Source organism: Haliaeetus leucocephalus, unplaced genomic scaffold (genome assembly GCF_000737465.1).
Source record: "Haliaeetus leucocephalus isolate CR32 unplaced genomic scaffold, Haliaeetus_leucocephalus-4.0 Scaffold273, whole genome shotgun sequence".
Lineage (NCBI taxonomy): Eukaryota > Metazoa > Chordata > Aves > Accipitriformes > Accipitridae > Haliaeetus > Haliaeetus leucocephalus.
In genome coordinates this window covers 5,211,826-5,224,321 of record NW_010972709.1, presented here as the reverse complement: position 1 = coordinate 5,224,321, position 12,496 = coordinate 5,211,826, and the positions used below count along the sequence as shown (strand labels likewise).

Sequence of the window (12,496 nt, the reverse complement as noted above, 5' to 3'; positions counted from 1 at the left end):
ATCAGATATGGGTTTCTGCAGCAGGTGGAATAACAGAACTGGCCGTCAGTGGGCCGGTCAAGGTGAAAACAGAAGAATTACACAGTGTTTTCCGGCATGTCTTCCTGAAGGGGGTAACATCATCTCCCTCTTTTCCCTTTGTTGGGCAGGTATTATTTTTCAGGAATTAACTCAATTGGTCAGGCATGGGGAACAGCTCCTTAGACTAGCAGATCGGCTTAATCCAGATCTCTTGCGTTTTTATTTGGTGAAAGACCCTAAAGATTAATCAGTGCCCAGTGCATATGGACCATGGGAGTGGCTATAGCATAAGCCTTTTAGAAATCCAGACATCTGGATGAAGTGAGTACAGATTATCCTGAGTGGGTTATATGCTCTCCACTCCTCTAATACAACAGCAGGATTTGGGTTAAAGTTGAGATTTTCTAGATATGATTTGTGTTTTTAATTTCACAAAGTAGTAGACTCTTCCTAAGTGTGCAGCAGAGCAGCCTGGGAGCAGTCAAGGCCCTGAAGAACAGCTTCATTTTACTTTGTTTCAAGCAAAATATTGCATTGTTCTGTCTCACTTTGAAATACAAGCCTCTAGGGCATACACTGAGCTAGTTTAAGCCAATGTCTCCACATCAGCTTCAAAACCTGACTTCTTGAAAAAAAGTCCAGTCTTTTCACTGCAGAGCATAGGTTTCAGCTGTCCTTCAATGAGATGAGGGACAGCAGAAAATGAGCCCTGACCTCATCTGAGCTTAATTCTGTGATTCTAGTCCCTGTCCTCCCACAATTCAAAGATTAGGTAGAGTAGTTTTAGATTAGCAAGCAGTTTTATAACAGCCTGAAGGGAGTAGGGATAGTCCTGCATGCTCATACCTTAATTGTCACCAGTGAATGGGAGAATAACTGTTTATGGTGCGTCTCCCCCCAAAAAGTGTTTACTACACATGAGCTCCCTTGTTTCCTTCTAAGCAGTTCTGGACAGAAATGTATGCATGTGCTGTATAGCATATACATATATTGCTTTCAGTGCACCCCAGATGCACTGAACTGCCTGCAAATGCACTACGCAGATGGCCAGCACATGGGCGGGACGTCTATCATGTTCTGGAGACACTGGGCTTAATGTGCATGTGCAGTCTCTCTGCAGCAATCTCTTGACATGACCGAATTCCTCTTACCACCTGTTTAAAATTTCCAGGTGAAAATGAGAACATATTCAGGGATACCTGGGAGTTTGCTAGCCCCAAATGTGCTTCACATTGTTTCCAGAAGGAATTCTGTTGGTTCCTGTGCTGTACGGATCAAGCACTGCAAACGCCCACTCTACACCCACTCCCAGTGTGGTGGAGGCTTGAAAAACCCTGACAGAGTCCCAAGTCTGTGGTTTTGTGAGCCAAATGTTTCTGATGGAGTCATATATTCAGTTAGCAGAAGGCTCTGCGTGGCATCAGCCAAATCATTTAACTTCTTTACCCATATGTTAAAGGTATACCTACTACATCACAGAGGGCTGTATGGTTTAATTTAATTAATGTTTGCAACAGACTTTGAAAGCATTAGGAGGAAGGTGCTAAACAAGGGCACAGCTTTTAGGCTCTAAGTGAGTTTTTGAGCTGATTATGGCTTCTAGAAAGTTTAATTTTAGACAACTGCAACTATCAAGAGACTTGTCCCTGCTCACACAGGGAGGCCATAACTACTCTCTGCCCCAGTCTTCCCAACATGTATGTGTGGATGTAGTATAGACTCCTCCCCTCTGCATAAAGAAATTTTAGACCAATAGTGATAATAATAACTTGGTCCACAGATCCCTAGCAAATAAAACCCCAATATTTGGGAACAAGAATCTATTTAGGATTTAGAATCTTACCAACCCCCAGAGCATTCTTTAAAAAATAGACTATAATCCTATCTCAAATGCCAAACAAAAATACCAATTAAATGTCATTTTCTTTAAAAATGAGGTGACCTTTTCTAGAAAAGGTGAAGCACTAAATTAAAAAAACCACCTTTAAAATAAAAAGGAACCAAAACAAAATAACCTCCTCTTACACACCACACTCCCAAGATGAAACAAATGCAAAGATTTAACTGTAGTTCCTGCATACTCTGACAATACTCTAAACCCCATCTGACTGGTGCTACTCTGTAATGATAATTTTTAGACTCCACTGAAGCCCTGGACTGGACACCAGAAAAGCCAGTACAGCACAGCAGAGGCATGCAGGGATATGGTGTAAATTTACTTACTTACAACCCACCTGTGGCATCATTGCTGAAGACTGCAGTCCAACCAGTATGACTCACTGATTTTAATAGCACTTCCCTCTTCTTTTCCCCCCATCATAAGCAAGCTACCCCTCATCAGATACGGACATCACCTCAGACTTTCAGTCTGCATTTGAAAATAAAGATGGCTTTCTACTTTACAGCCATTTTATTATGTACCTTTCCAAACACATGGCAAAATGGTTTTATAAGCTCAGGAGTCCAATTTTCATTTGTTTAGTCCACTGAAGTCTAAAAGATACAGAAACACCTAAGCTCAAACACAGTTCTCTCTAGAAAGAGTGAAAGGATGTTTCTAATGTCATCAGAGGGGCAGCATCAAGGACTCAACATCCAGCACACTGAAGAGCATTAGACTCCCACTCAAAACAGTTGCTGCATGTTCTCCCATGAACGGTTCTTTTGTAATGGCAATGTTTTACATTGTCTGGTTTGATGGAAAACATGTGTTATCATATTTTTACAATAAGCACAACAGGTCATGTAATCACAGTAAGTATTTGTGTCTCTTATTCCCTGAATGCCCAATTCAGTTGCAAGCATTCCGCAAATCATTATAAAACCTGGCCTCTTCTTTCATTCTTTGGAATATTTTCCCCCACTCTCTTCAGAGGGAGAGACCTAATGTCAGCAGTATAGTATTGATTGCTAAATGAAAGAAGTTATGACACACTGTCACACTGGACAGGATGTAGACATACATAATGGCTTACATTTAGTTTTAGAGTTACATGTGGTGTCTGATCACAATTCTGATGTTCTAATTTCTAATGCCAGAAAACCAGAATGACATTTTATATATACACATATTTTTATATATATGTTTGGGGGGGGGTGTGCATATATACACACATGCCAAGCAACAGCTTCGATTGTTCCAGTTACCATTATCTATTCCTGGTTATACATGGTGACCCAGAGAGGAAGGTGTACATGTCCCTGCCACTCCTGCCACTGAGCGATCCAGTCCTTCTGCAAAGGAACCACTAAATGGTTCAGGAAATAGGGATTGCTCTGGGCTGTAGGGATGCTCAGAGGACTGAGGTAAGATGCACAGCCTTTGACTGCTAAATTAGTGACGTGAATCATGTCTCAGCTGCAAATAATTTTCACCTGAGACCACTGCTTACTTAACAAAGATAACAGAGGAATATAATCCTTCTGCATTTGTAAGCAATTTTGTGTCTGAGCCCTGCACAACTGTAGTGCTACTTACTTCTATTAATGTGTAATGCCCATTGCACACTAACATACAGATTGCTGTCACTCTGTAGGTTTCCTGCTCTTCATATGTTCATGTTTCATCTCCAGGAGCTGTCTTTCTAATAACTTTCTTTTCAATGCATGCCCCAGGTACTTTGCCAAGAAAATGCAAGAAAGAACTGCTGGCAGTAAAACTACGAAACAGACCAAGTAAGCAGGAGCTGGAAGACAGGAATATTTTCCCAAGGAGGACAGATGAGGAAAGACAGGAAATCCGGCAGCAAATTGAAATGAAACTCTCAAAGTAAGTCTATCTAAGAACAGGGAGGAACCTCCATTTACAATTGAGCGTCCTCTGAGTGCTGTCAGATGAGACAGTCACCCACCCCAAGTCCATTTCCTGCAGTGAATCATACACAGACTAATACAGCACATTTTTAGCTGTCAATCAGACACATGAAAAAAAACTTAAACCCCTCTTCAGTCAGGATTCTCTTGATTTCAGTAGAAAACAAGACAGACGTCAATGTGGGAGACAAAATTCTGCCAAATCTACCTGCATCTCCACTGACGTAATCAAGATTTTTATGTCCTCCAGAAAGGCTAGTGCTTTAACAAAAATAATCATATAATTATTTATTACCCTGATTTTTCTTTGTCAGCACTAGCTGAATGTGAGGATAAAGGCAATTGTTATAGCTGCATATTTACTTGAACAAGGGAAAGCTGCTGTATGCACTGGTGGCTGTATTTCTGCTTTAAGGAAGAAGGAAGCAAGTTCAGCAGCACTGCCCTCACATGGGTAAGGTGTTTGTGTAAGTCCAGCTGCAGGGAGGCAGGGATGGTCTGGTTTTGATCAGTAACCAGGGCAACAGGATAGAGCTATGGAAGAAATAGCATTACTGTGGTGTGTAGCCTAAAGCAAAGATTTAAGGTAACTGTGAGGCTCAGACTGCACCATTTGGTTTTTGTGTGTGCTTTTTTAAGAGCTACATTTGGATATCTGCAAACATGAATATTTTAGATGAGACAAAGTGGATTGTTAAATAATCTGTGCTGCGCCTGCCCACACTGGGACAGTAAGCACTGCTTGCCGCCAAAATGCTTGGAATTAAATTGAGAAACATGAATAGAAGTTCATTTTCAAGGCTTATTAAATATTAAATATCTCAAGCCTCTCCTGAAAGAAACATTTATTGATATTTAGACTAGCTCATTCATGTGTGTGCATTTGATTAAACTTTACCTCAGGGGACAGGGAATGAGAAGCACGCATATGGATCAGAGCACAAGTCTTAACGGACCAGAGTTTATGGAGGAAAACATCACTGCCATCACCACACTTGCCCTCAGCTAAGAAATGAGCTGCTGAGTGAACACAGATGAGATTTTGGGTGCACTTCATGATGCCCCTGCAATGTTGGAGATGGAATAATCACCTTCCTTCAGTCTCAGTGATTGCTGTTTATTCTTTGTAGCATGGTAGCACTTAACACCCAAAGGAGAACAGTGCATTGTGCCAGTGACTGCACAAGACAGATCAGATGACAGTTCCTGTCACAAAAAACAAGTACAAGCCATACAAGTAGAAAATATTACATTACAATTTACATTAAGTTCCAAGAGTTACAGGCAGAGCAAATCATAGATGTGCCACATTAATACCCATCGTCTTAGGAAGGAAACTGCCATGGACCTTGAGCATGGCCTTGATCATCTTGACCTTGCAAGCTGTGTATTCATTTCAGGGAAATATTTCAAGCTGCACGCTGATATTGTTAATTCCAGGATTTTGGTCAGTCAATTGCTTGTGAAATGTCTTCATAGGTCAGGAGCCTAATTCTATGGCTCTAAAATACACAAAAAATGCTTTCCATCCTACTGCATCCCTAAAACCAAGATCAACCATCACAGAGTATTCACTGAGTGAGATTATCTCATATCCAGCCACATCACATATTGCTGAAATGGGCAGCAATAGAGAAGGTCACATCTTTTTTCAATACAACCTGACTTCTCTTAATGCGAAAGGTCTAATGCAATTGCAGCTTCAGGTGGTGTAACTACAGGCTTTATCCCCTTCTTTTCATTTACTATTTAGCTTGCTTAATAATGAGCCTAAAGAATTATTTTAAAGGAGGCATACCTAAAGTGAAGTGCTAGCACAAGGACTTAAAAAGGAAACCACTGTATTGGTGAAGAAAAGGACTGGTCATTACTAGAAGCTGGGAAACGTACTGTCTATAGCTAAATGCAGTGAAGGAAGCCTCCATACTGTCTGCTGTGGTCTTATGGAGCAATCTGTAGTGCAGGTCATTAGTCTCACTGGTAATGTCTAAAGCATGGCTAAAAGCCATCTTTGTTCCAAGTGCTAGAAGACAGGCTTTCATTTAGCTCCTTCCTCCTGGAACGTGGAAGATTCAGCGCATCTCAGGGAACAGATGGTGCAGAGATTGCTGGAATAGCCAGGAATGGCAAAACAGATTCGAAGCAATCTCCCACACAACTTCCAGCACATATGTGCACTGGCAGAGCTCAGCTCAGCTCTTAACTCATCCACCAGAATAGAACATGACCATGCAAACAAGCTCAGGTGATGGATGCATGCAGGAAAATATTTACACCAGAAAAAGCAAGTACATGTCCCCAAAAAATAAACCTAATAAAAATGGGTACTGGTAAAGGCCAAAGAGTCAAAGCCCTAGAGATACCCCTCTGCAGTTTCTGACTAGGTCTCACCCCACAAAACCCGGACCACCCCAGAGTCGCTGCTCAGAGCACAACCTGGCAGTACCGTGGAAATGTAACCACACTGGGAAGAGTGAAATTCTTAGATAAGATTTTGAGGTCTTTACATTCATTCATTTTACTGGTACTTGTGCAGCACAGTCTCTTTGTGACAACTTGGAAGTTTATAGCTAAGGAACATACTGCTAAGCGTTCAGGTGTGAAGTACTGACTGGGAAATGGGATCCAATAGAAATGTCTGTTCTCTGTATGATTTTGCTACTACCTATGCAGGTAAGAGCATGTTGCTGCTGCTGCTGTACTAGTAACACACTGATAACAGCAACAGGACTTGCTAGCTCAGTTATGAATCCACATATACTACCAGGCTATAGACCTGTACTTTAGCACAAAAGAATAATGTATGGGCAGATTAGTGAGTAGTTATTCGATGGCTGGCTGCATAAGAACAGCAAGTAAAAGGCAGTTGTTTTCAAGATCAATATTTTTCAGCACATTTGTAGGGATTTGAAACTCTATAGCTGGCTAGCAAATTGCCTCAGTCTCACAGCTAACACAGCCTGGCTCTGTACTCTGGAGGGAAAGCTGTGCTGACATACATAATATGCAAAATATACCAAATAATAGTGTCTATGTAACTTCAAAAATGGGGAGACAAAAGAATAAAAGTTTCTCAAAACCACTGTATTTTTTAAATGGTTCTGGTTGTCATACGTTTCAACAGCAGCTGTGAACTTGCTGAGAAAACCAACTCTACTACCACGCTGATGAGTGTTCATTCAGTCAAAGCTAAAATCCCTATATTTTTTTCACTTTCCCACTCATTCCATCTTGAAAGAGAGATTGAGGAATTCTGTTATACCTTTTGGGCCAGATTCTACTTTTACAGCAGTGCAGGTACACTGACTTCAGATTTATTATTGACTGACAGCAGTGTCAGTAGAGATTCAAGTATTCATTTATGTGCATTGTTGCTTTTGAAAAGCCTATTTCCCATATTTCGTGCTCCCAGCCAATTTAGTCTACCACTTGTTGCCGTGGAAACATGCACTTCTCCCTCCTCCTCCATCCAAAATGGCAGTATTCCATTTTCCCCAGATTTCCCTTTACAGTAGTGTTTCTCCTACTCATTCATGCATCCCCAGTGCCCCAGGCCATGGTGCGCACTTGCAATATTCTACTGTGCATTAGGCAGCAGGGCTCCCAACAGGTCTTGGTTCCCCTTATTATGTGTTCGGAGTGCAGATAATAAGACCTCAATGGAATTCAGTGAATTGAGAGCTCTTTGTGTCAAGAGGCAGAAAAGACATTTGCAAGTACGATTATTTGCAATAACTGCTTTCTGCCTTACAGACTCACTTTGTTCTAGACAGGGTTTAAGCTGAAACCTGGGGGAGTGAAATAGTTGCTAGACTGAAGAGTGATGCAGGAAAAGGTTGTTTAATTAAATTTGGTATATGACTGTTTAGAAAGTTAATGTTTGAACTGCCTGGGTGGCTGGTACTTCTCAAGTATGCCTTGTATAACCACAGTTAAAGACATTCCATTATTACTTAATGTTTCAATGAAAACATGAATTCCTGGAAAAGATTATACTTGTAATTTTCACTTCATGTTCTGTTTCACCTCCTTGGATATTTGCATAAGTAGATGTGATGCATTAAGCAGCACTTAAAAGATTATGGAGACGGGAATTCAGATATAGAAATGTGGGCATCAAAGGAGTGAGGAAGAATAACTTTTTGTGGACACAGAGCGGAACCAAAAACTCGAGCACCTAAAACTGATCTTCACCACATTGAAAATCTTGGCATGTGGATCATGCTGAGGCAAGGTTTCTTGGCAATGTAAAGTGAAAAGGAGGTAGCTTTATTCAGTACTTTACCACATCTGGAAATCTGTAGTTCTAGTGCTGCCCTGAGGTTCTTGGAAAGGCATTTTCGAGTTGACTTGCCCATAAACTGCAGACGTAGCTAAATGCACACCCAGATTAGACCCTGGTTTGTACCTCAGCCTCATGTAACAGAGCGTGAAGTTCACAGTGCTGCTGGAGACAGAACAATACCAAGCAAACAGCACTTTAGATTTTCAGCCTAAAAGCATAAAGCGTGACAGTTCAACACAGAGCAATCACAAAGGAAAATTTTATCTATTGATGAAAGAAAAGCTGTGCCCTGTTTCCCAAGAACAGCATGTGCAGTACCACTTCCTTGCAGAAATGTCTCAGTGCGGTTTTGCTCACTGAAAAGGCATCGGCACTCCAGACCGAGAGATTCAGTGGGAAACTGGGCAGGATCCACAGAACTTTGGGGAGCATCTTATTTGAATTTGAGGCAAAAAGAGGGGGTGTCTGTGTGTGTACAAACTACTAGTAGCCCTAATGCAGAAATTAAGTAGATAATGAACTGAGCCCAGTTTAGACACTAGCCTAAATTCACCTGGAGATTATCAAGGTTTTTTGATGAACCGTGCTCAAGCTCCCACTCCCTGAACTAGAAATCAGGTAACTGCCCTGATTTCAGAAAGCTGGGAAGACTTGACACAGATTTATTCTAGAGACAGAAAGGCAGTGGCAGGCACAAAGAAAAGATCAGCTGTCACCGCTAATTAGCTGTGTACAATTTAATGCATTTCATTCTTATTTGGCAAGAATCATCCAGGTAACCTTGTCACTGATGCTAAAAATAACCCCAGCGAGCACAGCGTGGGCGTCTGTGAAAGCCTCAGCTCCTCACATGAGACAGGAGCTATATATAGAGCTACAATTTAAATCTGTGGGCGTGTGTGTAAGGCAAGGGAGTTTCTCTTTCTCCTTCTCCTTGCTCTGCACTAGACAGCAAGATAAGATGCTGGCAGCAGGGACCAGCTGGGGGGTTGCTGTTGGAGATTTGCATGTGGCCGCAGTATTTTATTAACAGCTTGCACAGTGCCCGAGTGCTTTTTAAACCTGGTGCTGTGTGAGGATTTGGGATTTTTTTAATGTTTTGTCCCTTTTCCATTACAGGCTCAGCTTTTCAGGCTACAGAAAAGAAAAATATTGTGGGGGATGGAGGGGAAGGATTGCAAGAATGGGGGAGGTGCAAGTGATAGCTGAGATTTTTTGGAGCTGACTCCAGGATTTAGATGTCCGGATCCCATAGGCATTAATATTCCCTATGCCCTTCCTTGGTGTCAGGCAGTGACACACAGTTGGAAACCCTGTTATGTACCCATTGACAGACAGCACTGGCCTTACAGTCAAGGGGGCTAAGGCTTAGTGTCTGCTGCCAGAGTTACTCTGAGAGTCTTCAAGGATAAAAATCAGGAGGAAAGGGAGAAAGCTAAAGTTTTGTTAACGTCTCCAAGCAGTGAGTCAGTTTAGCCTCCTGTTTACAGGGCTTTTCAGGTCCAAGGCAGCTGCAGTGCAGCTCAAATATATGTATTAGAAGAGGTTCAAGTACATCTGTACATACCATACCTTGACTACCCTGTCCCTTTCTCTTAAGGACTGAAGAGCTCTTGAGAAAGGTAGCCTTTGTTCCCTTTCAGGTATTACTCTTGCGAAAATAGAATGAACTTCACTAACGTGAATCCCTGGTCAGCAAGTAACAAACCAAACCGCCCTGGGTGTGTGATCATAACAGACCCGCTGGACTGAAGCTCTTTAACCAGAGGTACTTGCTTGCTTCAGGAATGAAGCACAGTGCATGCACAATTAATTATGGAGCACCCTATCAGCTCTGGGCAAGAGCCATGATCTGCAGCTGAACCAGAAAGAGCAATTTGCTGTCTCAGACGAGCCCACAGCATGTTTGGCAAGAATTTTTGCACACACTAATTCATTTATAAAGGGTTGCAACACAGAGGACTTAGTCCTATGAATTAGTTTTTGATCTGAACAACATGCACATGACTCAAAGCTGCTCTCAGTGCAGGTTTGTATCACTAAGGTTTCAGCATGCACCTCCTCTTGAAAACGTTGGGTATTACTTTGTGCAAACATGGGGAAGTGTCATTGCAGAGGGCAGTTACTTTTGCCCGGGGACAAGAAGTTTCACAGGTCTGCGGCACAGCTGATAAGAGATTGTCTTCTGGGAAGACACTAATTCCTCGCACTGCTCTGTTCTACTTCCCTGGCTCCAGTGCTGGGAATTCATAATCAAACATGTTTTCCACAGCACAGTGAAGGCAAGGGCAGCAGGTCACTGCACCGCAGGGAAGGGAAGAGCAGAGCAGCAGGTGTAAACACAGAGAGGAATATCCAGCGCCTTTTCTGGGACACAGAGTCAATTCCTGGAATAGGTCTTCTGGCATAAATGGCACATGTGAAACTAGAAATAAAAAAAATCAAGGTTCAGAAAGCTGTAATGTATCATAAGGGAGCTTAATTATGTAAATAAACTTGCAGGAAAACTGCTAAAGCAAGTGTAATTAAATAAGGAAAAAACATTTTAGAGAAGAAAATAGTGCATTTGTTTTGCCCTGCCAAACTGCCTACAAATAGCATTGTGTGTTCAGGCTCAGATCCTCTCTTGGAAATTAGGCATCTACACACGCCTGAAGATCTGGGCCCTAGGCCTGTAAAGTGACAAGCAGTCATAAACCAAAATGGAAATCCACAGAAAGCCAATAATGCTCTGTAATGCCTTACCTTACATTGGATTATGATTCAGGTCCTTAAGCTAGTTTGGCTCTGCAGCACAAGTAATTACAGAAAGAAATTACTTTAATTTAATTTGCAGAGCTTAATCGATACAGACCAAAGTAAGCTGCTCTGGTTGTCACAGCCATTTGTGCTGTTTTATGACAAAACCCTGACCAGAACAAGGTGCTGTAGCAGTTGTGAGCTACTGATAACTCAAGGGTTGAGCATGGATTCAGGCATTCATGGTGGCAGCCCTCACCATTTGTGGGGATGGTTGCTGTGTTACTGAGATTATTTAGGATTAGTGTTTTTTGGTTTAGACCTGTTAATTAAATTCAGGAAAAACGTTTTATGCACTTAAAGCCAAGCACTTACTTCACTGTAGTAGAAACAGAAGCAAGATAGGATGGACAGTGTGTATCTGGAAGACTATGAACTGGTATAAGCAAAATCTCAGCCAGGAAGGGGTTTGGCTACATGTTTTTCCATTTCAATGTACCAGTTTCAGACTTGCCATTGAAAGCATGCAAGAACCAAAGAGAGAGAGGGGTAGTTCTGGTGTTGTGTTGGTTCTCCCCCTGTCCTCCTTTTAAACCTAACCAAATCTATATGCAGACTGGCTATAAATGAGTTTCACCATAACTGTTGCTGTGAATTGCCTGCAGAATACCTAAGTGGATAGAATTCACTTCTCCCACAAAATTTGTAGTGTGGCTTTTAGTTTGGGGAAGGGAAGAGACAAAGCTTTCCTACTGGTGGTGTCACATTTGCACACACCATACCTGGAGGGCATATGGCTAGTACCACAGCAGTACATTATCACTGATTTATGGGGCAGTGTTGTCAGATGAGCCATCTGCACCTTTTAAACATGTTTTTGGACTCTCTTATAAGAACTGGCTCACCACATGTGATCCAAGGAAACTGCAATTCATACAGTTACTACAGAGTTACTACAGTTTCCTCCTCCTGCGGCTCTGAGCACAACTTCTGTAACCTGGTTCATTCAAGATCTTAATTCCTCCCAGAAATCAGAAGCTTGGGCTTGCTGCTTTCATATAGAAAAATTGGGTCAGTCTAGCACAGTTTCCACCTTTTTGAAATAACCTTAGAGAAGATGAGGGGGGTGAAAAATGAAGGAAATAAATATTTAGAAACTTGGGGGGGGGGGGGGGGACGAACAGGTCAGAACAGAAGGTCATTGTTTTAATCAAACACTACTTAATAAATATTGTACAGTCATATCAATTATTAAAATCTAGTTCTAGCTAAATCTTTTTGATTCCATTGCCTGTGCCCACCTTGCAAGCTGCAGCTGTATAATCAGGTCTTGTGGGGGTTTTCCTGTTTGTTTGTGTAGCTTGGGAGCTACTTGGGTCAAGCAGAGCACCATAAGTTTCCACCAGTCTCTGTTTTTCAGGATAATTAACTCATCCAAGTGGCCAGCACACTTCCTTGACCTCTCCAGACTCTGGAGAGTTTTTTTTTTTCCCCTGGAAAGCACTCTCATTTTCTATCTTTTTCTTTAGCTGTCACATGTAACACGCTAAAAGGCAAAAAAAGGAGTCCCAGATTTATCAATCCGTGCTCAAGTATTTATCCTGTGAAATGAAAAAGAAACAGATAACACCTTTGGAG

The 12,496-nt window shown here is 41.8% G+C and overlaps 1 protein-coding gene across 1 annotated transcript in view; it reads left to right on the top strand.

Moving 5' to 3' along the window:
- Positions 1–12,496, top strand: part of PHACTR3 (phosphatase and actin regulator 3) — a 53,322-nt gene that overhangs the window by 19,230 nt on the left and 21,596 nt on the right. The window contains exon 7 of the mRNA XM_010569568.1: positions 3,637–3,790. Coding sequence (XP_010567870.1) covers positions 3,637–3,790 — 154 coding nt within the window. The remainder of the gene's footprint in view (positions 1–3,636; positions 3,791–12,496) is intronic.